General features: G+C 37.6%; 1 protein-coding gene across 1 annotated transcript in view; it reads right to left on the bottom strand.

The window, feature by feature from the left end:
* BNC2 (basonuclin 2) overlaps positions 1 to 27,829 on the bottom strand; it is a 232,683-nt gene that overhangs the window by 102,142 nt on the left and 102,712 nt on the right. Inside the window, exon 2 of the mRNA XM_005241621.3 lies at positions 12,571 to 12,673. Coding sequence (XP_005241678.2) covers positions 12,571 to 12,673 — 103 coding nt within the window. The remainder of the gene's footprint in view (positions 1 to 12,570; positions 12,674 to 27,829) is intronic.

Genomic DNA, 27,829 nt, shown 5'->3' with positions numbered 1-27,829 from the left:
TATTGGTTCAATTCCTATATGCTAATGAACAATGCTGTTTCTCAGGTGAATACATTCAACAGTATCTGCAGCAGTGTATGATTTCACAAGTGCTTAGAAGACTTCAAGACGAAACATGCTATATAAAAGAATGAGTTTTATCATACCAGCAAAATGACATAAACAGATGTGTCCTTATTAAGATATCAGTGACTGAATATCATAAGCCACGCATTAAAAGTCCCTTCCTGGTGCAGCATGAGGTATTCACGCTTCTTTCAGTGCACTCAAAAGTTCACCCAGAAAAGTCTTAACATGTTTGTGACTTTTTGGTTGTAACCTGCACAATCTTTTCTGAAAACATGACTATGTTGGTTTCCACTAAGTGCTTAAATTAAGAAGGTTACCTTTTAATAGCATATTCAATTCTTAGGACTGCCCTGATAGCCTGATATTCTTTACTTCAGTGTGAGTGAAAAGCTGTTCACTGACAGAGGAAAAAGAGATCTAACGAATCTTAAAATCATATACTTACTGAGGAATTTTGTGGAACATCCTAAAAAGGTCCTTGTGTTTTACTACAACAGCATACAGCTAAGTAGTATTTCCATGGTAAATTCTAAATTTCAAGTACTTCTTTCAGGAATTTTAACTTTTGTAAAAGGGGGGCAAAAAAGGATGACAAAGAAGTAGAAGACGTTAAAGAAGATTGTCTTCAACACCCAAAATGACTGATTGGATAATTAGTACATGAATTAGGAAATTTTCAGCACTGGTTTTCTTATCTAACTCTGAAATTAGCAAAGATAGAAGCAGAAAGAAAATCTTTCATTTCATCTATACTGTGGCCATTTCATGGGTCCCACGGACCTTAGACCCCTTCATTCCCAATGTGCAGTAGGCAAGGTAAACCAAAGCAAAAGCCATGCTTCTTTTTTAAAGAAAAGCATTCCATTTTTGTTGAGCAAAAGAAATAGAAGTATGCAGTGATTAATTTTGTATTTTAGAGGTCTCATTTTTTTTTTAATAGTTACAATGAAAGCATGACATTTTGCCTTTACTGAATATAAAAGAATTTAAAATATCTTAGTTTTCAATGTAATCGGGTTTGTAAAAACACATACCTCTTGCCAATTTCCTGGTCCTAGATAAGTATTTAGGTATCATAGAGAGGGATGAAAAGGTCTAGTGAAACCCTTTCTCTCAGCTGATTTGCCTGGCTGTGTATCTCAGAACACCACAAAGAAGTCCATAGGTGGGAATATACAGGTCGTTATGGAACTCTTTCCATTTCAGTTTTACATTTGGGCTCTGAAATAGTCCCACTCCAGATTTTCTTGCATGCTCTCTAGCCGGTTCTCTAACTTACCAAAAAGGTATACAGTTGGAGTACATACACACACAGACACGTGACAATATAGAATTTTATAAATGTCATCACCTTTTAGGTTTGTTCAAGGATCAACAGGAAAATGGAGGGGGGGGGGAAGGTAGTCTGTGTCCAAACAATAACAAAAACAACAAAGAGCTTTCCAGAGGTATTTTTTTTTAAATCTAAATAACAAGGCCACTTTCTGCTGCAAGAAAAACTGAAATTGGCAGACAGATCAAATATAAAATACCAACTTAAAAGGATTCCATAACACTTCTGCAACAACTGCCTGTCAAGTATGGTAAAGCAGATACAGTATTATTAATGGCAATGTGGAGCGCTGTAGTTTGCTGTTGATTGTAGTAGTGAATATACACAGCTTCACATTTTTGGAGTTCAAGATTTTCTTTTTTTTCCATTAACGACAGAAAAAGAAGTAACAAATCCTTTCAAGAATAGAAAGTAGCTTATGAATGACTAAAATGCTGCAGGGACAGACAAACTACTGCAGTCATAAGAGGTGGTCTAAGCTAGCCTTCCTCAGGATGGAGATTTATTACCACCTGTAACATGGTGCCATTTTGTAGGTGGAAAAAATTGCTCCTCAAAAATATTATGCTTAGAAGATGACTAAGGACAAGAAAACTTGCCAGTGTCCACTGAATGGCTCAAATATTTTTATGGTGTAGGAAATTACTCCATTCATCCCTGGAACAAGGGCAGAGAGCATGGGACATTAACATTTATATGGGTGGGTGAACATCCTGAAGCGGTCTGGGTATAAGTTCCAGCTACAACATGGGATCCTTTGGTGATCTCCATTTCAGTTCTGTCTTCACCCCTTTCACAATTTAATCCAGATAGAAATGTTCTCTAAGACGTTGTAGATTTCAAAAGATTATAGAAGGCAAGTAAGTAAAGCATATTCTGATTCACAGGCGAAACCAACTTTTCCTTGTGCTTTTTACTGTACTTAAAAGATAATAATGGAAACCATTTGCCAAATGCATTTAGTCTCTGACAGAGGGACACATATGTGATCTTCTAATTTACAGCTTGCATGTACAGATGTTCACACTTAGTAAAAGGATTCTTAATAGCATTTTAAAATTAAACATGTGTTGATAATAGGTGTTTCAACCCCAAACAACACAGCAACTAAACTGATAAATGTCTTCATGCCTCACCATGCCTCATGCTCTTAACAACATTTTTATAACAGATCAAAAAAAACCCCCAGCACTTCAGTTGCATGTACACAAAATAAATGTTATTAAAAAAAGTCTGAATGAAAACTTTCATTAATTTTTCTGTCTATGATCTTACTCCAAGTTGAAACATTTAGATTGTTACTAGGTTCATGTAGCCGAAAGCAGAACCACAGTTTGTTCACAGACGTTGCTTGCTGTCTGCAATTTTTTTTATCCCTTTGCAAAACTTTGAACCCCATCCAGCTTTGACACACTGCCTCTTCAGTTAATAACTATCAAGTTTCCCCTTGTCTCCTGTCTACTTTTCTTTGAGGCAATTGCGCACTCAGCACCCTGAGATAATAACACGCATCTATAAGATAAAAGCAATGGCATTAATGTAATTGTCTGCCTTTCTCTCTTTAGTCTAATCTTTTTTTTCCTTCAGTTTTGACTGCCTCTGTGACACCTGTTTTTGTCTCCTCTGATCCTACGACAGGTTTTCCGCTGACAAGGTTTTTGCCTGACAGAGATTCTGCCAGACAAGAACATAATAAAATATGAAGAACTGCTTGTCAGAGTTTCTGCCAATGCTCACATGAAATAGGGGGAAAAAAATATCCTGACTTTTCTTTTTAAAGGGGCCCTGTGCTGGTCGCTTTTGGCCTGTCAGGAAAACAGCCTTCCTGGCCAATTCCTGCAAGCCAAACAGGTGCTTTCTTTTATTTTTTCTTTCTATACAAAAAAACCCCTTTTACTTCGATAGTAGAAAACATGATTGCAGATTAAAAAAAAGAACAAAAAAAAACCCCAAAAGGCTTTCTCCTAAAAAAGAAGGTTAGACCTGACTTTGGGTAGTGGTACCTCATGAGCATGTGTTTAATTCAGAACTGACCTCATAAATAAATAAACAAACAAACAAACAAACAAACAGGTTTTTTCTTCCTCCTCCTTGTTGATAACTAAAGTGTTCAAAGGGACAAGCTGTAAAGGAACTTCGTTCCTACTTCTCAGGAAAACATCTGGGCTACTACACACTTCCTGCATGGACATGCTGCATTAATGAATCCACCTGACTATGGGGACCATGGTATGAAGATGAGACAGAGCCTCTTTTCTGTGGGATTTGGGCCTTGCAGTCCTCCTCTGTCAGTGGGTGCATTTGTGCCTAAGTAAGGGATGACTTCAGCCCTGATGGAGACAGACATTATATCAATCATGTATGTGAGCATCTGAACACACAGCTGCTTTTGTGTGTGTTGCCATCATCTGTCACCTTTGCTAAAGACAGCAGCTATTGATCAGTCCCTAGTGTCATGAGCCTGAGTTCACCGACTGGTCTTCACTGCACTGACCACCTTCTCCAGAGACCCCTCCCCTACATTCTCAGTCCATGCCAGTCCATCTCAGTCCCTACTGAAGCTCAGGCCTGGAGCTTCATTCCCTATCTAAGGTACATTGTAGGTGTGCCCGTCTGTAGTCCTGTCTTCCAGATGACCCTCAGACCCATGTTACAGCCTGGTCCTCAGCTCTGTCTCTGGCCCCCACTTCTTTTGTTCTTGATTGGAGCCCCTGGATGGACCCCTGACCTGGCTCATTCCCTTGTCATGCCTGAGGTTGTCAACGGACCCAGTTACTAGCACCTGGTTCTGTCTGCCCCGATCAGACCTCAAGGAACTGTGCCCATGGTACATGCACGGCTAGTGCTGGAGTTGCGCTTGACTGCTGGCTCAGACTTCTTTGCTAGGCAGCTCCACTTTTGCCGCTCCTTGAAACAGAGATAGATGGTGTCATTGCTGAAACATAAAAGTTATAGTGGAAGCCACTAAATTAACGTATCTTTTTCTATTACCTAGTCATTCATCCTCAGTCTTCCCTATCTCTTGTCTCCAAAGCCACATGCCTCCTTCCTATCAGCCATTAACACCTTCTCAAAAATATTTTCTCCCTTAATAACGGTGAGATAGGAGTTAATATGTGTCTTAATGGTCCTAATACCATCTGGTTGACATATTATACAGAGTGAGACAGAAGCACATTTGGGAGTCCTGAATTGTGGTCTGGATCTGGAGGATTTCCATCTTAATCCAAATGCACCTTGAATTTCACTGTGATCCACAGTTTCACAGGTTGGAAGGGATTTCTGTAGACTGATGCAGCCTTCTACTGAAAGCAGGACCTCAGATTAGGTTATCTCTGGCCCTGTGAAGCTGAGTCTTTGATATTTATAGTGGGGGAAATTCCACCACTTCTCTAGGCATCCTATCTTTTATGCAGCTTTGAAAACTAATGAAAATACAGCAGGCACTGCTCACCTGTTAACATCATTCTGTTTGGATGGAGTACTGCATTGTAGAGGCATCTCACAAAGGCAAGTTTCAGTCTGGGGTATAACTCTGGTTCAAGACTATGAAATGCTCTCCCACATTTGCTAAATCAACTCACTTTTCCCAGGAAAGCCTGCTGACTTAGAGCTGTTGACAGCTGAAGATGTTCAGACCCTGGGAAGACTGGTTCATACAGCTAGTTGTACCATTCATAAAGATCAATTTTTCCAACCCCAGTTCATGTACTGTGACCATTTCACAAAGCTCTTGTTAAATATACTTCAGAAAAAATGACTGTAATCAATTAGAATATAATTAGAGATGTCTTTGAGACTCATGTTATACATTTCTTGTATTATCTTTTCTATTTCTAAAATCCAGATGGAAATGGTATAATAAAGTAGCACTATTGTCTGCTAAATTAATCTGGGGCAAGTTTCCTCATAATGCTACAGCTCAAATTTAAATTCTTCCTATTCTTCCTAGTAGGTATAAAAAAAAAAAAAAAAGAGAGAGAGAAAGAAAAAAAGTTAAGTTTTTCCATTGAATTTCACATTTGCAAAACAGAAAGCAGAGGTAAATCTACCCATGGTATTAGCATTACTTTGTAACATCTGAAAGCAGTATGATTTTTTTATTCTTGCAGTCAAATCCCGGTTTAACCTTACGAAGCTATATGGAATGGAGCGGTAGGGTTTGTTTCATTTAGAGCTCTTTCAATTTGTGTTCTGCTTAACCTAGTGAACTCTAGTTAATTAAGATGTTCCTATAAACAATTAAGCTTCTTGTAGGATCGTTAAGAAGATATAAAAATTTATGATGTAATAAAGTGTAATAAAATGATAAAGTGGTTAGCACATCACAGCAATTTATGTGCAGCAGCATAGGTGTTAAAAGAGACAAGTAAGCAGGTACTGTCACCTAAACAGCCTGGAGAATTGTGGATGAATGTTGCAGAAGTCCATCATTGCTGCTCCAGAAACACGTTGGTAATTTGCACTCTCAGGTCCCACAGAATTTATCCTGCTCATCTGGGAATCAAGAAGCAAGCACAGTTTTGCTCCTGCCTGAAGCTTTGCCTTGTAGTGAACTTCTTAGCACCACACTTAAGGGGGCAAGATCAAGTAGTTTCACTACTACCTTACAAAAAACCAGCCTCTACTATGTCTGGGAAGAAGAATTCCAAGTGCTAATTAAAAAATCATTGGTTTTATTGCTTTTGCACATAGCAAGTCTATTTTTTTCCTTACTGGATTGTCTCCTTAAAAAGAGAGGGTAAGACATAATTTTCGAAGACATTTCCTAAGATTTTATCCTATGGTATTGAGTGGTCTACATGGGACGATGCCTTCTCTGTAAAATGTAAATTCAGTAATGATGGGCACCAAACAACATCGTCCGCTTTTGAAATACCTTTATTCTAAACCTCTCTGGGCATTTTATAGTTAGTCAAGGGAGATCATAGCTATAAAAGTGGCCTTAGATGTATTTCAGAGTTGCCAATGAGTATCTGGTGGTATTAATCCCAGTTCTGTAAGAGTATGAAGTGCAATTAGTAAATCAGAATTTTTTTCAGGCAGTAAAACGTTCACATTGAGAAAAGGCTTCACTGAGATGTTAATATAGCCCAGCACAGCAGAAAAGGGCACTTCAGAAAGGGTCACAGTCTGTTTAGGGCTTACCAGGCACTGGAGCAGCCCTTAGCTGACTCCTTAATGTCTGGTCAGGGATAATCTCACCTGACCACATCCAAGGACACTGGCATATTCAAACCCAGGGCTGTGAGCCACTAAAGCTGGGGACAGGGAGAACGGTCTAACCTCTTCCTGATTGCCTTAAAATGTCCTGGGGGTGGCCAGGAAGGAAAAAATAGAAATTTAATCTGAATGGACCCCCAGGGAAATCCAAGGAGGTGTGAGTGTGAACATATGTAAATTAGAGCCTGTGGTTTATCCCCAGGGAAAACCTTACTTAGCACCTGAGGATGTCAAATTTGCATGAGGACTAAACCCTTGACCATATGGTAATGTATGTACCATCTGAATACAAGGATGGAAAAGGAAGGCTTTTTATTTGATCTCGGGGCAACTAAGCATTATTTCCTTTCTGTCACTTGTGTCTTATAAACCTTTAAACCAGTATTATTTGTCTTGGATGCCCTAATACTTGGATATTCTCATTTGCTTTTACCTCAGCTTGACTTGCATTAACGATGATCTCACAGTAACACAAAGCAAACAGTACATCACATCATTCCTACCAGTGTGGCAGGCTTTAAACCGAAATACTGGGTTAGAGTACCCACAAGATAACATAGTGCATCCTCGCTGTGCTGCATTGGCCACTTTGGGAATTGCTGCTGAAGGGAAGCAAAAAGGAATGGAATAGGCATAAGGGGAGGCTTAAAAAAATGTTTACCAGCAATGAATGTTAATCAGGCAAGGCTCCTGGAAGCAACTGAGTAATGAAAATATGCCTTAGCCTTCAGGGTCAAAATGAAGTTACAATAGATGGATTAAAAATACTTTGTCAGTAAAAAACAAGAAAAGCCAGACTAAATGTAAAAACAGTTTTACTTTAAAAGTCATGAAGAACTAGCCTTGTTATCAATGAATTGTAGATAATTACTTTGCTAAAAATCTCTATGTAACTAAAAAAAGAATCAAATCTATGACGTTCTCAAGTAATTTGAAAGCATTTTAAAGAATTAAATAAACTGAATAAAAGGAAACAGGTATGCTCAGTATGCTAAAATTCTATTTTTTATATCCTAAGGAACAATACAAAAATAAACTAATTAATTTGGGTTTTTTTACTATTATTATAGTAACCTATAACAATAGGATTAAATTTCTTCTCTCAGTTTTTAGTATTTATTCTCTGCTATCTCTGTTTTAAAGTAAAAAACAACATGGCAGTTCTGCCAGCTTTTAGAGAAACACTGAGATCTGTGACATGTTTTCATTTTCTGTTGTTTTGTTTTATTTTGTTAGAAATTATCTTTGACTTTGCAAACCTGAATTTCTTTCACTTAATAGCTTTGGACTGAGACAAATATAGGAACCCTGCTGATTTTATTTCAACATAGCACTCCTCTTCCTTCCCCTCATTCCTGTGCAGCTCACATTTAAAATTCAAACCTTCTTCCTGGACCAAGCCCTTCCAGCAAATCCAGGGTAAGGGAAAGATGCAATTTCTAAAATTTCCACAGCACCTTCTGTTTCTTTTCTTTATTTGTTTACACCTATCTTCCTTTTGTTCTCACTGCATGATTCTTTTACCTGAAGATTTCATGAACTACCATATAGAAATTCAGAAAACTGAACCATTCTGAATGGAGAAGTCACAGTCATATCATGCATCTGACTTCATGATGGAGAATTCTCCATTTTCTAGTGGAGGTTGTTGTTTTCATTGTTAGTTTCATAGCAAGCTAGTACATGCATTGTATAAATACTGGCAGAAGAAAAATTCCTTCGTAAGGTGAAACTGTAACCCACATGGCATGTCTTTGAGCATGAGTACTTACTGGATGACAGCTTTTAAACTGGAAAAGAAAAATGGGTTTGCCCTATGTGCCAAAATCTACTAGTTAATGTTGTTTTCATTAAAACTGAAAGGAACTTAATCTCAAAGTTACTAGAGAAAAAGCCTAGCTAAGTCTTGGACTGGAGATGGGGCTGTATGTGGCCTCACTGTACATCAGAGAGGTACTAAAGTCTCTGTGAATAAATATCTCAGCCCTGAGCTGCACTGATTGGCATGATGCAGATGAAAAGACATCAAAGACCACTAGAGGAATCAGCTTCCTCTGAGAGAAAAAAAAGAAGGAACACAGCAAAAATGTTCACAGGATACTTAATTTCCTACAGTAGATAGGACAGTGTGAAATTCAGCTAGTCTAAGAATGCACGTGGTATACCAAAAACATCTGGAAAAGATGCTGTTGTCTGATAGAGCTTTACCAGTGATCAGATTGAGGGCAAGACAGAGAACTAGTATTTTTGATTTTCTGACTCTCTTTGAAACATGGTGACAATGACTTCAAACTTAGTCCTATTATTATACTGTGCATTTTTAAAATCTCCGCAAAGTCTGAGATACTGAAACTAAAATAAATAAAATGAATGTCATAAATACTAGCTTTAGTCCACTATGACATACATCACCTTGGCACGACTTTTTATAGCAAAACAGTTATGAGAGAGGGTAGGCTGTATTTCCCATTGATACTGCATTGGGTCTTTTGCTCTGTTGGACTAGGTATAATAGGAGCATTTCTGCTAGCAGTATGGTAGTTGTTATTCTGACATGAATGACAAGCATACAAAGCAAAATGCAGTCAATGAAATAATCTTTTTACTGCAGACTTGCTTTATTTCTTTCCTCATGGGCTAAGATACTTCTCTTAGGGGAAGTGGGTGGCAAATATTTCTAATAAAGTTTGAGTAAGCGATTTTTGTGCTAAAGCTAGTAAAATGTCATTACTATCTTCATAGTATAGTATGTTACTTTTAAGACAACAAAAATAGCAGAAGAAACCAATTCAAGAACTCAAGGAATTCTTAATTTTGTGTAGTCATCTTTCTCCTATTTTATTTAAAAGCCACAAAATGTCATAATTCTCCTTTAAAAATTAGACTATTAAGATTTTAATAAGATTGTATTTTTCACCATATGGACTATACAAAGTATCTTAACCATAAAAAAAAAATAGAAGGAAAAACATCTAACTGCTATCTGATTGCATGCTTGAGGCCTAGGAAATGGCTTATCCAATTTAAACCATTTATTTTTGTTTTAAAAAATAAATTCCCACCAAAGCTGACAATATAAAAGCCAGACTTCAGCTGCAAACAAATCGAAACAGTCTAGTTATCCAAATCCCTTAAAATAGCCAGAGATTCACACCAGCAATAACCCATTCTCCATTATGCACAGCAGTACTAGAGAGCACTAGTATGGTCTACACAGCTTTTGGCTTCAGCCTTAAAAACACTGATGGCAGGACTACCACTGCAGCACAGGGGTGCAGGGTCAAAACTTGATAAGCTGCACTTTTGCCAACAGAAGCATTATCTTGCCACAGAAGAACTTCTCTGATGAATCTGTTCATATATTGACAATCCTACTTTGGCAACTCCAGACAGAAGAAACTGAACTTGTAGGAAACCTTTCCTTCCAAGCAATGTGTGCAGCCCATTTTAGGAGAGCAGAGAAAAAAATGAGAAGTAATGGAAGCAGAAAAATCAGAAAATAGGCCAGCATTTGCTAAATGCAGTAATACTGTGGTGGCTGAATGCCCTTTCCTCCTCACTCCAAGAATTCAAACATTTTAAATGGCTGTTATTAACATGAATTAACTCTGTACAGATTAGTCAAATACAGCATGAGAAGACTGCAGTTCTAAGCTATTTTTGATCTGTTCAGTTAATTATGATTCTAGGTTATCAGAACTGAGTAAGCACTGTACTTCCTGTTGGAAACACCTATTCTTTGATAATTACATTCAGTAAAGCACTACATCATGTGTCAAGTAGCTGAGTTGAAATTCATTAATAAAAATCAGAAGGAAACCCTTTAATTAAAGCAGCAGAAAATACTATTTGCATTCAAGGAACAATTTCTAAAAGTACCGTGGTAACGGTTTAAAGAAAATCACTTCTGAACAGCAACCTGATTCAGTCATTTTGAAATCCAGGTGCTATAGTGCAATGAATTGATCTGTCTCCTGAATGCTGCCGTCAAAATCCTGGAACACATCTAAGATCAAGAATTGAAGCAGATGCATCATAGTCTCCAGGAAGTAATTTATAAGGCTATGCTTTAAGTATGTATATGAAACACATATCTGACTTGTCTTGCTTTGCCATAAAATGTAAATACGCCAGATGAATGTACACAAAGTGTACTAAAAAAATAAAAAAAAAATAAATCAGAGCATTCTTTGCTTGGTGCAGTAGTAAAACAAACACTTTCTAATAATATATAGCTGTATTAAGTTTTCTATTTGGAATGTTAAGCACTGAGGTATGGGAGCAGGTGGTGTAACCCTAACCTCACATTCACTTTTCAGCTTTCTGGATTTGTAAAACAGAGACATTTCTATTATACATTCTGTGGTACTCTCAGATTATTTCCATATATTCTGATTTCGAATTCAACCATCTCACAGGGAAGAATTTATCAGGAAATCTGATTACACTTTTCTAAGATGTACCTGTTAAAAAGAAAATGCAGGATGCCCATATGCCAGAATCTAAGTGCTACACTCCAAATTTCTATTCCTCAACCTGGAAAATAGCTAGGTAAGTCTTCCCTACCTGTGGATCAGCAAAAACCTCAGATGCTGATTCTACAGGAAGTCTGAAGCATGCCTGAAGTATACAAATTTTGTGAGATTTAGCGATCCTTCCAAGAAATGTGAGTCTGGTTATACTGTGACTGAAGATATCTTTCTGGGAAATAAGAGGAGCAAAAATAAGTTGTGTCCCTAGAGAATCTAGTATATAATAAATCTGCAACCAGCTACCAGATTGGCATTGTTAGCGTATTTCTAGGCAGGCTATATATTACTATGCAGTGACAGAGGACTGCATGGTACCTGCATTCCTGCTTTCCTTTGCATGTATGTGAATGTTTGAAAACCTCCTCTGGCAGTCTGCACTGTTGAATTTGTTGAAGCATTCACACTTGCCAGATGTCAGCATACTCAGGCACAAATACACGCAGACATGAACTAAATAAATAGAGATCAAGTGCATCTTAGGAGGGAAGTACTAAGCTTCCACCCCAGGCCTCATCAAAATATAACAGAATTTATAGAATATAACCCCCTGAATATCTGGGGGGGGGGGGGGGGGGGGGTGTGTGTGTGAAGACTGTGCCAACAGCCTAGTTCATGGGAAGAAATCTCCAACACTAAATTCTTCTGCAAACATACTAATCTTTGTCTTTTTCCTAACCCACTGACCCACCCTCCTTTTTTTCTTTTCATTAAACCATTTTAGGAATCCTCCTTTTTTGCTTTCAGTTACATATACAGCTCCTTCTTTCTCTCTCATGCATAGCTTAACAATATTGTCAAGTAAAAAACAACCAACCACCAAACACAAAAACCAGTAAAGGATAAGTAAAATGAAAGGTCTTAAGTGTATTTTGATGCCTTTATATAGGATCTGGGCATTCTAATCCCTTATTTCTTTCTTTAGCTACTTAAACATGGGAAGAGAAGTTCAACTCACAGATTGTATATGCACACTTTTGTTGAGTCATGTAGGATACAATCATTTCATTCTGACATCCAAGCCCCGACAGTATGACATTGATACTTTTGCATTTCCATTCAGCTCAGTGACTTACTGGCTGACACTCCTTTGCAATACAAGTTCTGCTGTGCAACCATACTATAAACTTTCTGCATTTTCTAGAGACTAGAATATTTTTTTGAGCTGTACACAAGCTGTTGAACTCCAGTGGCCCTTGATGCTATTGCCAGAATAATAGACTCTTGCTTTTTTACCCTAGAAATTTCTGAAATAAAAGCATGTGCATACACACACATGCACAAACCTAGAGTGCACGCACATGCATGTACAAATAGATATCACTACTGTCTATATCACTTCAGCTTTTATTATTTAAAAATACTGTGAAAGATGGACAGAATAGAGAAGACAAGCCCAGAACTGACATTTCTTACCATGTGCCACCCAGCCATGTTTACACTGATCACAGGTTCTCAGGTTAATCTTCCCTGGCTGAAAACATTCACATGTGCAATTTACCAGTGTACAGCGGATGGCCTGGAAAAAGAAACAAAAAACAAATATTAATGTTTTTCTTCCTTCTTGTACAAATTTGTTGTGAAGGCTAGAAGGGTATTAACTGTACAGCAAAAACCAGCCTTCTAACATTCAAAGCATTGCTCATTCTTTTAAGTAGAGATTACTTTTCTTTCAAAAACATACAGCAGTATCCCTGAGCAATGACAACCAAAATGCTTATTCAATAATAACATAATCTGTTGTCCCACGGAGATGAATACATTCCTAAAGTCTTTAAAAGAATTGTTCTATTTCCTTTAGGAGAGGGGATAAAAAAAAAAAAAAAAAGTGGCAGGATGAGGATTCTGTAGGTGTTCCACAATTTTTTTTGTTTTGCATCAACTGCCTGAAGGAAAAAGTTACTAGTGATGTTTTATCATAGCAGCATATCAGCTTGATTAAAACCAAGAGTAAAATGAGGAAACAAAAAACATGCAAAAAGAAAAACTACAGATCTCTTTACCCTTCCCCCATTATATCCAAAGGTTATTCTCATTTTCTTTTTGGGGATCACGTAAGATATAGCTCCACTACAAAAAGGAATCATGTATTTGATGTGTTCCCAAAATAGGATAAAGTGATCAAGGTGCAAGAATAGCACTGGTTCACAAAACATCCTGTAAGTTTCCTTTGCACCCATCACTTTCTCCAACATCTAGGCATAGCCCTCTACCTCTTAGCTCTCCCTATTTGCAAACATGTAAAAGATGAAACTATTTCAAAGCAGCAATGCTAAAACTCCAGTCCCGTGCAGCAATCTAAAATTTGCTTAAATAATACATCTTATTAATAGCTCATCCCCCTTTTTAAAATTATTTCAGAAATTACACAGGTTTACTTTGACAGGGGCTATCTACATCCCTAGAAAAGTGAATATAAATTGAATGAGACTCTCTTTAATGTGTAACAGACATATGTTTTTAAATAGTGTAGAAGATGACCTGTGCACTTCAAACTGCTACTAATAAATTTATGGCATGCATTTAGATGTAATTTGCATGAAGATTTCTGAGACAGAGAGTCTTATTCTGATCATTCACAGATTAACAATCTACTGTAACTACCAGAGCTGCCAGGAAAAGATATCTCTATAGATTTAGATGCAATCAATGATTACTTGGGGGCTAAGGTGGGGGAAGGGTGCTTGTTACCTATGGCCACTGAGATACTGAAGCATTACGAAGGCTCTTGCCTTTTCCAAACAGCTAACACACAGGCACACAGACACAGAGAGAGACACAGACACACAGACAGACACAGCCTCAGACTCTCTCCCACTCCTCACCCTTCCCTACCAGAAAAAAAAAATTACCTTAACTATATTGACTTAAAGAAAATCACACCCAACTCTAGCTTGGCCAAGCTAAACTCCTTGGTTGCTGACAATGAAAAAGGTTCAGAGTTATTTTAAATGCTTTATCTCTTTACTTATTTATCTGCATCAGACAGCAATTTAAAGCCATGCATAGTTCAGGGATCCACTTAAAATCTGTATTTCTCTGACATATTTCTGGCACAACAGTCCTTTCTCCCTCCTATCCTGTCTGCTCTTTTACTATCTTTTACAATCAAAAACCTAGTGGGGAAAAGAAATACCCTGCTTTATTATGCCTGACACTTCAGGGCCTCAGTCCCAATGTCACCTGTCCAATTACTCATTAGCTAGGTTATAAAACACTGCTGTATGTATGTGTGATTAAAAGAATTAGTAATATGAAATATAAGGGTACCAAAAGAAGTGCTGACTGTGCAAGAATAATATATGTGTTTGTGGGTTATGAGAAAAAAATTCTCCTGAAAGGTCCTGTTTCATGTTCAATAGTTTATTGACTCAGTAATATATCAGGTCTCCACTGGTCAGTAATGGTGTTCCTTCTCTAATATGTTCATTAATTAATGAACTCAGTAATTAATTGTACTGCAAGAAGAAGGACTTACAAAAATGGTATTCTTATTTTACCATAAAAGGTTTTCTCACGTTCACCACCTTTTTAAAATTTCTGTACCAATGTGACACACACTTATTGTATTTGATGTTATTTTGTCTTGTTCACGTGTCACTTACAGTATGTATAATAGGAGTAATATAGTGTATGTACACATACTAGATCAAACTGTGTCATCTGGCAGAGTTGCTTTATTAAGGCTCATCAGCATTTCCATTAGAACCCTACCTATTTTTGGCCTAGAGGTTAACAGGTTGCCTGTAAAAATTGGATTCAGCTTGAACCTGAAATACAATGTTTCAGCCTGAGAGTGAGTTTTATTACACACATTCAAAAATGATCCATTTAGCCATTATAAATTATAAGATGGGGGGGGGGGGGGGGAAGTTTTGAGGTTTCATGTTTCTTTCCTCTTCCCTGAGTTAAAGAGTGTCTTGGTAGTGTAAAGAGTTGAAGGAGATTAACTAGTTAGTAAGATTTCTATCCTTAATACATAGCCCCCCCCCCCCCCCCAAATTACACAATCTTTTCAGAAACGTGAAAATGTCAGCTTGACCATCAAATAACTAAATCTGAAAGGTCTTCAAAAAGAGCTATGCATTTTTATAAACTAATACGGATTGGCCTGACCAACTCCAAGTAGCATGGCCAAAACATTCAGCCTGGCCTTACCTGGCCACTTCTGCAAAAGGTGTGTTGATGCCAGGTTGTAATCTGGTTTTTGTTGTTTTCCATCCCATCACCAAGACTCCCGTATTTCTGAGTGTTGAGAATGACCCCTCAAGCTGCAGGATGCCCATTTGGGACTGGAAAAACTCATATGCTTCTTCACATTGGCACGATCTTGGGCAAATTACTATATTAGCCCGATGCCTACATTCCTTAAACAGTAACTACATACAACGATAGTAAAGTGTTGTTGTCTTGTCACAATATATACAACATAAATTGTGAGTCACTCAGCAGTGATGGAGGCTATTGAAAATCACAAGCAGAATTTAGTCATTATTTCAAAGATTATTTTTCACTTTACTTAGTCCAGAATCATGGTAACTACCTCAGATCACTAACATCCAACATGAAACCAACATAACTTGGTGGAGAGAAGATTCAAGATGCCACAAGTAGTGTGTATTCCTATATATATGGATGGAATATAAACATTCATTAACATGAAAGAAAGCATTGTCTTTAAAGACCTTCACAATGCAACCGACATACATACTGAGCCTTGCAAGGATATGTATCTGAATTATTAACCGTATCTTTCTTCTGGTTTTCAATACTACTTCACTTAGACATACAATTCACTGACAGTTTGTGGAACAGTCTTGGGAATGATCCAGAATGGCAGTGATTCACTTAAGAATCCAAAGCTGTAATGCAGCCTCTCCATTCCTCGGTGGCAGGACGTTAAAGGTACAGGGAAGATAAATGCACAGTAGCTGGTGTGCTTGTAGGTAGAAGTGTGGATCGGTGTAACTGTGGTTGGACATCTGTCACTGCTCAGTTTGAAAGGGTGGGGAGGGGAGTAGGGATAATACAGAGATCCTGGGTAAGTTTGCAGCAGCTAAATATTGTAGCCATTGTTCAAATCTGTTAAAAAGTAGATATAAAAAACCAAAGGTGTAGCAATGCTAAACTTTTGCCAGAAAATGCTCCTGTAATTCTGCCTTCACAATATACTGCTAAAAATTTACATAATAGGTCTCTGTGTACTACACTATTTTGTACAGAAAGAAACAGAAATTTTTCCTAAGGTTTTACTCAGAAACTCCTCTGAGAAAGATAGAAAGAAAACAGAAGGAAAGAAAAAGAAACCAGTGACCTTGCACAGTGAGAAAAACACTAAAATCTGCAAGTAACAGGCTCCCCCCTGCACCAGCTGATAGGCAAACGTGTTTGGATGACAACTTGCAGGTTAAGGTCCTCAAGTAAGCAGTGAAACGGTTAAAAGTGTCATTATGTTCCACCGTGTCAATGGTCTGCAGATAACAGAGGAGTTCTCAGACATTTTTATACATCCCTTCCACTGAGTTTCTAACACGACGTTCCTTGCATTTCTACCAAAATTAGTGGCCCTTAAGGACTTGCGGAGGAAACTGACTGGATTTCAGTAGAATCATTTAAAACAGGTTACACAACTGATTCTTTAAATCCTGAAGTAATGCTATTAAGGTTTAAAAAGAAAACACACACATACAAGAATAAATGAATGGGGTTATAACTGACACTGAAACATTCAGAAGAATCTTGCTGATTTCCTTGAGATCTTCCTATAAAGTGTAATGCAGAAAGAAGGGAACTTTGTCTAGTACTAAAGCATGTGGTCTAATACACCTATACATGTTTGTATGACTAACATTGAAAGATGTTAGACCTGACTTCTATGGCTTTCCTCTAGACCAAGGATATTAATTTAACATAGTTTGGGTGACTTAATTATATCTAACAAGTAAACATTATTCACATATTAACAGGAACAGCCTATAGCCATAATGGAAAATCAATGTCTAGCTGTTTTGCAGAGCTTCCAAGAGATAAGAAGTAATAACCTATCATGAAAGGGATCACAGTACGGGCGATGAGGAGAACACCTATAGAAGAGGTATCATTCCTCCTCTGGAGTTCTTACGGGCAACTGCAAAAGATGGAGGCAGTTTAAAATAATTCAACATTCTGGGGAGACAGATTTTGCATCTTCCTTTATTCTGAGTTTTAATAGTAAATCTAACAAAAATTCTTAATTTAACTTGTGACAAGGCTCCAAGAGTCCTGTGTGGTGAAACAGCTTCTTCCTGAAGTCCCAGCTACATCCTTCTGTGCAGTGGGCAGTGTTAACAGAGACTTGCTCTTAATGTCCTTGTCCCATCTTTCTCACATACAAAAAAAGACATTTAAGAAATGTCTCCTATCAATCTACCTATGATATAGGGGATCACTGTGAACCTGAGTACGTAAGAGTCAGATACACTCACTTTGCACAGAAGTTCCACCTGTCTAAAGCATCTATCACACACGTTACCCACAGAGCTCACACAATCTAAATCCACTGTTATCAACCACAGGAGCATGAGGCTTGATGATGATTCGGTCCAGTGTTCATGAAATCTTTTTAGTGAAAGTCCAAACCAGCAAACTGGTGCATACATGCAGCTCCTTACAGCTGCATTACTCTGTGTGAGTATGCACTCTGCACAAACGTATTAGTAAGAATGCCAGGGAATATAAACACACATTTATACTTAAAATTTAGATTTCTTATAATGTGGTAATTCACAAGTTCTGTGCTTTTTAGTAATAAGGGGAAGACCTTTCCATATTTAATTGACAATAACTTATCTTGTTTATGATTTTAAAAACAATAAATAGTTCTGGTGGTGTATGTCAATAAATGAAATACTTGTGTGAAATTATGGGAAGCACTGGAAAAGTAAAAGCAAAAAGCACTTTATGCAGCTTATCTCTCAACTTCAAGAAAAACCCAAACCCAACGCGTTAAATACAAACTTTTCTCTCCATTGTTAGTTTTAATTCTATATTATAACCAATACCTAATTTTGAACTCATATTTCATTGAAAGTAAAAAACACTGTCATTGGGATAATACTTTAAAGCCATACAGTAGTTGGTCTGAAGACATGATGGCACATCAAAATGAAGTTAACAAGCAAAAGGTTGATGAGAAACAGAGATCCACTGTTCTGTTGCTGTATGTTGACTCATGACAAAAAAGAAATGAAGCAGCAGACAACAGCTAAAGTCCTGCAAGTGTTCCAGCAGGTCTCCTCTGTCATTAAGTTTTACTTACTTTTTCTTGGTTATAAAGCGAAGAAGATAAAAACTGTCTATATAAATTGACACTATTACTCTGCACAGGTTTGTACCATACTACAGTTTTAGGTTGGTTTTTTTTTTTCTTTCTTTTCCAGAGTGCATATTATATGCTCTGCAAGCAGCTTTTAGAAAATCTGCCGCTTCCTTACTTCTTCAGGAATCCAAATACTTTTTTTTTCTCTCTGGTCAATTAAGTATTTCTTTAAAGACCACAGCAAAAATTCTGCTGTGTAAATGGTGAGGAGATCCCAGTGAAATTATACTATTTTTAATAGCTAGCAGATCAGCAGTACAACAGAGTGTGTTTTAAATTAATACCAAAAGGAGGTCCATTTGCATATGGACATTTAAGAAATGCACAATGTGACCTGCCTATAGTAAACTTGGTATTATAAGGATTGTGGTTTAACCCCCACCAGCAATTAAGCCCCACACAGCCACTCACTCACTCCTGCCTGATGGGATGGGTGAGAGAAACAGAAGGGTAAAAGTAAGAAGACTCACAGGTTGAGATAAAGACATTCAAACAAGGAAAGCAAAAGCCGTGCATGCAAGCAAAGCAAAACAAGGAATTCATTCACTACTTTCCATTGGCAGGCAGGTGCTCAGCCATCTCCCGGAAAGCTGGTATCCATCGTGTTAATGGTGACTTGGGAAGATGAACATCAGCACTCCAAATGTCCCACCCTTCCTTCTTTTTCCCCCAGCTTTTATTGCTGAGCATTATGTCATAACATCATATGGTATGGAATGTCCCTTTGGTCAGTTGGGGCCAGCTGTCCCAGCTGTGTCCCCTCTACAGCTCCTGTCCCAGCTGTGTCCCCTCTACAGCTCCTTGTGCATCCCCAGCTCCTTGCTGGCAAAGTGAAATGAAGAGCAGAAAAGGCCTGGGCACTGGGTAAGCCCTGCTCAGCAGTAACGACAACATCTCTGCATCGTCAACACTGTTTTCAGCACAAATCCAAAATATAGCCCAATACCAGCTACTGTGAAGTAGGGTAACTCTACTGCAGCCAAAACCAGGACAGGAATTTTTTGTAATTTATAGATAGCCATACCTAAATGAGAAGATCACCAAAGCTTGGATGTGGACAATAAAAAATCTGCAGTGTTTCACTCTGGGCTAGACTTTAGGACAGCCTTTTATATTTGAGACCACAAGCTTGTGTCCTTATTGAACTGCTCACACATTTGACAAGACAGAAAAACAACTACAGATATTGTGGGCCACCAAACAGATTCATAATTCATTGTTGGGAGATAATTGCGCCTACAATGTTATAAGGCAATCACTGAGTCAGAGCTTGGGTACACTTCACTAATCATTTCAGCCTGTGAGCATGAAAAAAAAACAAGAAAATTTTGTTGTTTTTCAAGAACAAGAATGGTACAGTCCCTGCCTGCGCAAGCCACCTCGCTCCTTTGCAGTTGTCTATAGCTTCACTCTGTGCTTCAGAATGTTTAATTGCTGAACCTGTACTAGTTTGGATTACAGAAAAATCACAGTGCATGCATGAGATTGTAAACTTCATTTCAAAAGAAAAAACTCCTTCCCAAGAAAACTCACCCAGAAAATGTAAAAAAAAAACCTCCAATAAAATTAGGAAAGAATAGACAGAAATAACTTCCTAAGTTAATTTCTAAAGAATATTTTCACTTCTAAGAAAAAAGGAAAATTTGGGTTGAAGTGCTTGCTATTCTTTCTACAGAATGAAGAGTATATGTGCAGAAGTATTTCTGTCTCTGCAGAGACCTGATGTCTCCATCTTGTAATTCTGCTACAAAAATTACAATATTTAAACTCACCTAAAATTTTTATATGGGTAATTCTGCAGCCAAAACACTGGACAGAAAGAGGCCAATGCCTCAACTGTGGCACTAGTTACTTACTTAACCACTCAATTTCTAACTGCCCGATCTATAAAAAATGGGTAATGATATTACATATCACTTTCAGATAAGACTAATGAACTGCTCACAGAACACGGTGGAGTACGAGAACAGAAAGTAAGGCAGAAGCATGAAGCATTACTGTTTCTTCTTTTGGGACAAAAGTTTTAACAGATATTTTTTAATTACACAACTTTAGGTTGGTTTGCTGTTGGTCAAGGAATAATTTTAAACACAGGAATCACCTAGAGAAAATAACCTTAACTGATAAATGACCATTTTTAAGTTCAGTACCTATAGACTAATAATGCATTGCCCAAAACAAAAAATAGTGAGGGGGGATATATTTGCATTTGAATGGTCTTGACCATCCATGCAATGCAATGAGGTTTCCCGTTCAGAGATACCCAAGTATCTTCTGAGTTGTTCACTGCACTGCAGTACTTTATTAGCAATTTCACATCACACTGTATTAGTGTTGTTTCTTACTTGTATTTATTTTCAGTAACACAATTGGAAAGGTACTAATATTGTTATATTTCTCTGTGGCATTCAAGAAAACAGTTGCTAATACAATATGGAGGGAAGGATGCTAACAGGAGAGAAATCTCTTAATAGCATAAAACAGCTTTTCGTGGAGTAAGGACAACCTAGCTTTCAAGTATTTTAGAAAAACATTTTCAACTCTTCTTGAAAAAGAGCTGATGAATGGGGAATAAGAAAAGAAGGAAAAAGAATAAAATGTCATTTGTAATACTGCATTTAAGTTAGGAGTCACTCTTCACTTTTACCTTAGATACTTCCAAAAGTGGAAACCTGTGGTCAAGGAATGCTACCTAGACTTTTCTAGAGAAACAAATACAATACAGAAGAGCTTTGTTATTTTCCACGAACTTTCTGTAGGCCATGTTCATCCTGATTCTACACGCTCCACTCACTGTGCTGCCAACAGGATATTCTACAATGACTGCAGGTACATTGTCACCCTGTGTTTCTATAGCATATGAAACTAGCCCGAGGTTTCTGGTCATCAAAAGCACAGTTATTTGCACCAAAAAAATTAAGACTGATTAGTGCTTCTTTGCTTAAAATTTGAAGAAAAACATACGCTTGATTTAAGAATGAGATTCCCTGTGCCTGAAAGTGTGTTAGAAAACGCAGACATTTATTCTTATAAATGAAAAACAGATTCATGTTATGCAACCAACACTGTCAGTCACTGGAGTTCAGCCATGCACTTTGCCAAGGCAATGGCCGGTGTTGCACAGGTATCCAACAATGCAGATGGACGCACCTGCAAAAAGCCTCACATACCTCCTCCACCCATGACTCTTCTAGAGATTAACATTGCTAAGCTCCACCAAGCTCCTCACCTCAAGCAGGCACAGCTGGTTCTTTAGAGAGCACAGGAGGCAAGTTGCTTCCAAGAGTTTTACTGCCCTGCCCACCCTGGACCAATAATTTAACCTGTTCTTGTGAGACCCCACCTGGAGCAGTGTGTCCAGCTCTGGAGCAAGTCCAGAGGAGGGCTACAAAAATGATCAAAGGGATGAAGCATCTCTCCTATGAAGATAAGGCTGAGAGCTGAGATTGTTCAGCCTGGAGAAGGGGGAGAGCTTACTGTGGCCTTCCAGTACTTAAAAGGGGGCTTATAAGAAAGGTGGGGACAGACTGTTCATTTATTCAGAAATTCTCCTTCAAAAATACCACAAACACAATGCTTATTGTCTACGCTGCTCTTCAGGAAGACTTCACTTTTCAGGCTTTTCTTTAGCTTCTCAGATGTCACTGCTTTCTGGATTCTAAATTATGGGCTTTCATTTTGGCAAAAAAAATCAATGGATTTAGACTGCACTGCGTTTTAGCCAGTAAAGATGCAAATGAGTTCTATAGAAATTACATGAGGAAGTTATAATGAAAGATTTTATTGTTTTGAAAGTAAGTGCAATGAATCAAAATTTATTAGAAAAGTTTGGGTATTTTCTAAAAAGAAAGTAATATTTTCTGTCACATCAAGATCAACAGTCAGTACCATGTACCATGTTTTTAAGTTATAATGTAAAGCAATAACTTCCTATTTAAATCAGTTAGAGACTCAATCCTGCACTGCTTATTCAGTGGCCAACTCTGACTCCTATCAGCCACAAAACTAATACTGTAAGCAAGTTAGAACAAGCACACCACACAACTTTTTTTTTTTTTCCTTTCCCCCCAAAATGCCAGGTTAACAGGTGAACATTTTCCTCTTCATTACATAAGGTTATTCACCAAACATCTATTTCTTTATTCATGTATCTTTTAGATTTTGCTTCTTCAACACTTCCTCAAAACAAAGCCATGGAATTTTTGCACAAAGGTTTGTATACTCTATCCCTTCATTTTATGTGTGTGAGAGAGAATTCCAGTAAGTGTGAAACAGATATAATGTTTTCCCTTAGCCAGAAAGGATCATGATTATATATATATATAACTGGGGTGGGGGGGGTGGGGGAATGTTATTGGTTTTCTCAGAGGGATTTTCTTTTATACATAGCTTTATCCTATAATTTTGTCCCTGTTGGGCACACTGCCTAAATTTAAACACAAACAGTCAAGCACTGAAGAAACATTACCACATTTACTGTGAACAAAAACTCCCAGTTGTACAGTGAAATTTTAATACATTTCAACTTATCTCTTTTACTAATGGGGAGAGTACAAACCCTGCAGGAATTCGCTCTGCAAACTGGTAATTACAGTAGACTCACTTTTTTATAATGCATATGTATAGCCAGACACAAGAACCATAGCTGCCCTTTTGATGTAGGTTACAATAGGAATGTTGAAAAAAAATTATGAAAATCTACAGCAATTCTAAAGGAATGCCTTATTTCATGGGAAGTTGTCCTTTAGCTATACTCAAGAATACATATATACATAATACAATATCATATACATATATTTATTTGCTTTTATAAGACGAAGCACAAGCTTTATCAGTCTGTTCTTTTTATTCAAGCTGGGTTTTTTTTCCCAGTGTACAGAATAAATCTGCCTCTACTGGTACAAAGCTGGAGTTTCCATCCTAGAATATCATGTATGAACTCAGAAAAAGATTTTTGTTCTCCCAGGCCTTTTCCTCTGCACAACCTTCAAATTTAAATAGTTTTGATCTTCAAATTTATGTCTCATTAAATCATTATAACACATATTTAAAAGCACTATTTCAACTGCACAGATTTACAATATACAACGTCCAACTCAGCTAAGATAGGACATACTGTGTCTGGCAGAAAATGTTTGAAGTGTACACAAAGCCAGATTTAATTTAATCCAAGGGTGTGTGAAAACAAAGTAAGATCTACTGCCACTATCATACACAGGGACAATATTTATCCTTGATATAATAATGACAAGACATAGTTATATGTTAACTAAAAAAAAGAACAAAGTACAAGATAAGTAAGGTCCTACAAAAAGATGCGTATTTCCAGGTCTTTTATGTTCTACACATTTTTTTAAAGCCTGTCAACCATATCACTTGATTCTGCAAATGACTGCATCCTCACTATTTACATATATTCATACTTTTCTCTTTAGAGATAGAAAAAAATCTTTTTACACAATTCAATAAATAATTAAATCATTGTGTCCTTGAAGTACTACACACAAAAAATCCTATCAGAATTCCAGTTTCTGAAGTTCCTGTGAACAGGCACATCTTCACAATTGCCAGAAAAGCAAGCGATATATCTATCAATTAATTGTAAAACTGATTTGTCAATACAATTTACACTTATCTAGCATCTCTGAGCCAAATGCTGCATATGCACCAGTCTGCAACATCCAGCTTGGCAGAAACAAGACCTGCCTGTCTCTGTTAGGCCACTCTTGTGTGTTGTGTTGGCTGGACAGTAACATGAAACATTTGCATATTTATCTGACTATGGAGTAGCATGTTCACAGCTCAAAACTGTCACACATCAAGTCACTAGACCCGCAGGCTTCATTCTGCAAGTAGAGAAAGTTGATATTATGAGGAAACGGTGCAAGTCAGTGTCGATCATTAATCACAATCACCAACGGTGAATCAATGGCTGAATGAAAACTGTGAACACAGTGATGAAGAAGGTCTCTCTTGTAAGACCCTGACACATGCTTTCCATGGAGGCATTATTAGAACCCTTGAAATTTTACATGAGTTTGAAGTTTTCCTCATTGCTGGGCAGTAGCTCTCTCACAGATGTAACCCTCTTCTCCAGAGATGGTTGCTTTTAGCAATGAAATTGTTTTTTCGTAAAAAAGTGAGTTGTTAATGACTGTGGAATCACTTCCCACCCCCCACTCCTGCCTAAAAGAAATCCGGTCGTGACTAAATTTTAAGAGATTCCTTCTCATTCAGAATTAGGGGGTTTGGTACAATGTGAGCTTCGGACTGAGGAAGGGGACTACAACAGGGTTACTAACAAGAGGCACTACACTTAATGCACGTATGTATGGTAAAGATTTTACTTATTCCTGTGAGAAAGTGAAATCTACAAAATGCTAGAAGGAAAAAGACTGAGAAATATGTGTGCCAGCAGGTCTACAAGCATAAACATTCCTCACAGGAACAAAATTCATTTTCACAGAATAGAAGGTAAATGCTGCATCACTTACGGCTCTGGCTGATGCAATATTTAGGATGTGCTTAGTCAGCAAGTCTCTGTTGAAAGCATATGGGAGGTAACAAACTCATCCTCTAAAATTACCTTCACCCCTGTGCATCATAATTAAGGTAACAACCTTGTCACAGTGGTTTCTTTCTCAGGGTGGGCAGAGGAGTTACATAGAAGCTGAGTCTGGATTTCCTAATGCATATGCTGTACTAAAACTTCACTGGATTTCTAGATTTCAGAACCAGTGTGGACATAAACAAGAGAAAATATATTACAGACTAAGAGGCTTTTTGGGTGGAAGGCACCAGATCTAGTCACATTTCTAAATGGGAGAAACAGTATCTTCACAATGAATATGCAGCAATAGGGCTGCTTTCTTCTTCCCAAGTTACAACTTTCACTTAATTCCCGGGGATTCAGAGAAAAAGAAATTGCTCCTTTTTATGTATTGTCACATGCAAAAGTGAAAAATGCCTGTTTTTAACAATTTTTAATAAAATATTACAATACTAAGATCATTTGTAATAAATGGGTGTAAAAAGATTGTATGTGAGACAATTATGTGATGTGTAAAGGCTTCATTGAACAATAGCATTCCAGATCATTAACAGTGACCCTCATTACTTATTTTTTGACATTTCCCAATTTATAGTGCTCATTTCAGTCTGGGACTCAATTTTGGAAAGCGTACAGGACCTTCTGTACCTACACAGGTTCTGTGGTTCTTGCTGTTAAATAACTTTATTTTTCCTTATTACTCCTTATTTTTATAATGTTATGTGCCACATGGACATGGGCAGAAAATAAAGAAGATTGCTCAAAGCCCAGGTAGCTGCAGTTGAAGGAGATAGTCCTCAGTGTGACCTGCGTCAACACAATGTAAATTGCTGACAGTGAGGCTAGAATAGATTTGGTTGCCTATACACCTCCATGCTGAATACATGTGTTAGTTTTATAAAAAAAATAATGTTAATGCAAAACCTAAAAGTAAAGGATCCAGTAGCTTGCAATGTATGCCTCAAAACCTGACTTTATAGAATAAGCTCTGCTTCAAGGGAGAATAGATAACCCTAAACTGGGAGAAGTACTTCAAAACCTGTGGAGTCCAGCTGAGTATTGTGCTTGCTGGGATGACAGCTGATGTTCCCCCTGTCACTTCCTCATATCTGTCCAAGACCTTAGGCACAAGCAATTACAGATGCTGCACCAGAATGACCCTGAGCTCAGTGACAGCATCAGTGAGGGAGGAAGGCAAAGAGGGGGCACTGTTGGAGGGAGAACAGAAAGTTTCTTTCTTTTCTGTTTGTTAAACTGATGGCTGTCTGAAAATTCTCTATCTGTTTAAAATATAAGAAACAGTATGCAAGGAGAAAACAAATTTTAAGCACAAGACCTGGGAGAAGGACAACAAAGTGTAGGAAGCTTACCCCACAGTAGTGTTGTTTTTTATATATGTTACCAGTCCCACAAACTGAATTTCCTCCTGTGCTACACCTGGGTATTTATTGCTGTTAGGTAAGAAATGTTCAGTATGGCTACCATTTCTAGAGGTTTACACAATGTGCATTCATTTGTGCATGTCCTGAGATTAAGGCTTCCATGTAATCAAACTGTTAGCTGTTTATACATTGTGGTGGACTGTTGCCAGCCCATTACCACAGTTTCTGTCACAGTAACTTGCCCCTGAGCAATACAATTAAAGCTGGTAGTCAAGGAAGGCTATATTTCTTGCTTCTGACCTTATTATTTTAGTCCTATTGTCTGGCATAGTTCCTGCTTCTGACCTTATGAAGTTAGTACTATTGTCTTGCATAGTTCACAGTAATTGTAGCTGAATTGGGCCAAATTACTACCAAATTGTTTTTCAAAGATCAGTATGTCCCTCTTCTGGTTTTGCATTGTGGGTGCGCGGTAGACAACTGGCAATTCATTAGGAAAGCATGTTCATACAGACAAACAGGAACTCTCATGTTTAAATACAGAATCAGTTTTTCTCCTATCACTTCTCTTATAATAACTTATCTTCATCTACAAGAAGAATTCAGATGCTAGACTGCACCCAAAGGAAAACCAACACCCTAATAACACAATTTTATTTTGTTTAGAATTTCCACTTCTTTTGGTTTTAACTGGTGACAGGAGCGGTCACCAGTCTGACTTTGATACTATCCACTTCCCTCACACTACCAGGTGAATTTATACCTTGAAATGCATGCTAAAATATTACTTCTGGACCCTGAAGTCTTGGTCATCCACAGATCTAAGACAGACTAGGCAATGGTAGTCACGGCTTTGCTGCAACAACCTGTTCCTGTATCTCAGAGCTGGAATAAGGGAAGTCATACTCCCAGCATACTCAAACTTTCAGAATTCTGCAGAAAGTGCAGGAAAAGAGCACCAACTAATGAGGAACTATTACAATTTCTTCTTCTCTTTTTTTTTTTTTTTTTTTTTAAGAAAATAAGCTATTTGATGAAATAAAACATCCATTCTGACACGTATTCAGCAGAGGACAACAGCAGCTATACAGATGTCCCAGGAATGATCAGACCACCATATCCAGAAGAATGTATTATATAATAAGCTGCACGCATTTAATGTGAACCCACTTACCTTCTAGGTTATCTTGATACCAAGCATAAACATAGTGCTCATTTGTACCTTGTATTTATCAGATCCTGAACATCCATTTTGCTTGCCACTGTTCAGCACCTTTAAAAACCAAGCAACACAAATCCTCATAGACAAAGAAGTCACATGAATGCATTTAATGCATTCCCAGCTTCTTTTATGAGGTCTCTCCCAATATCTAGAGGAAGACAATA

Source organism: Falco peregrinus, chromosome Z (assembly GCF_023634155.1).
Source record: "Falco peregrinus isolate bFalPer1 chromosome Z, bFalPer1.pri, whole genome shotgun sequence".
In the NCBI taxonomy this organism is placed as follows: Eukaryota; Metazoa; Chordata; class Aves; order Falconiformes; family Falconidae; genus Falco; species Falco peregrinus.
Note: the sequence above shows the minus strand (reverse complement) of the source record. Positions and strands in the feature narration are given on the sequence as shown.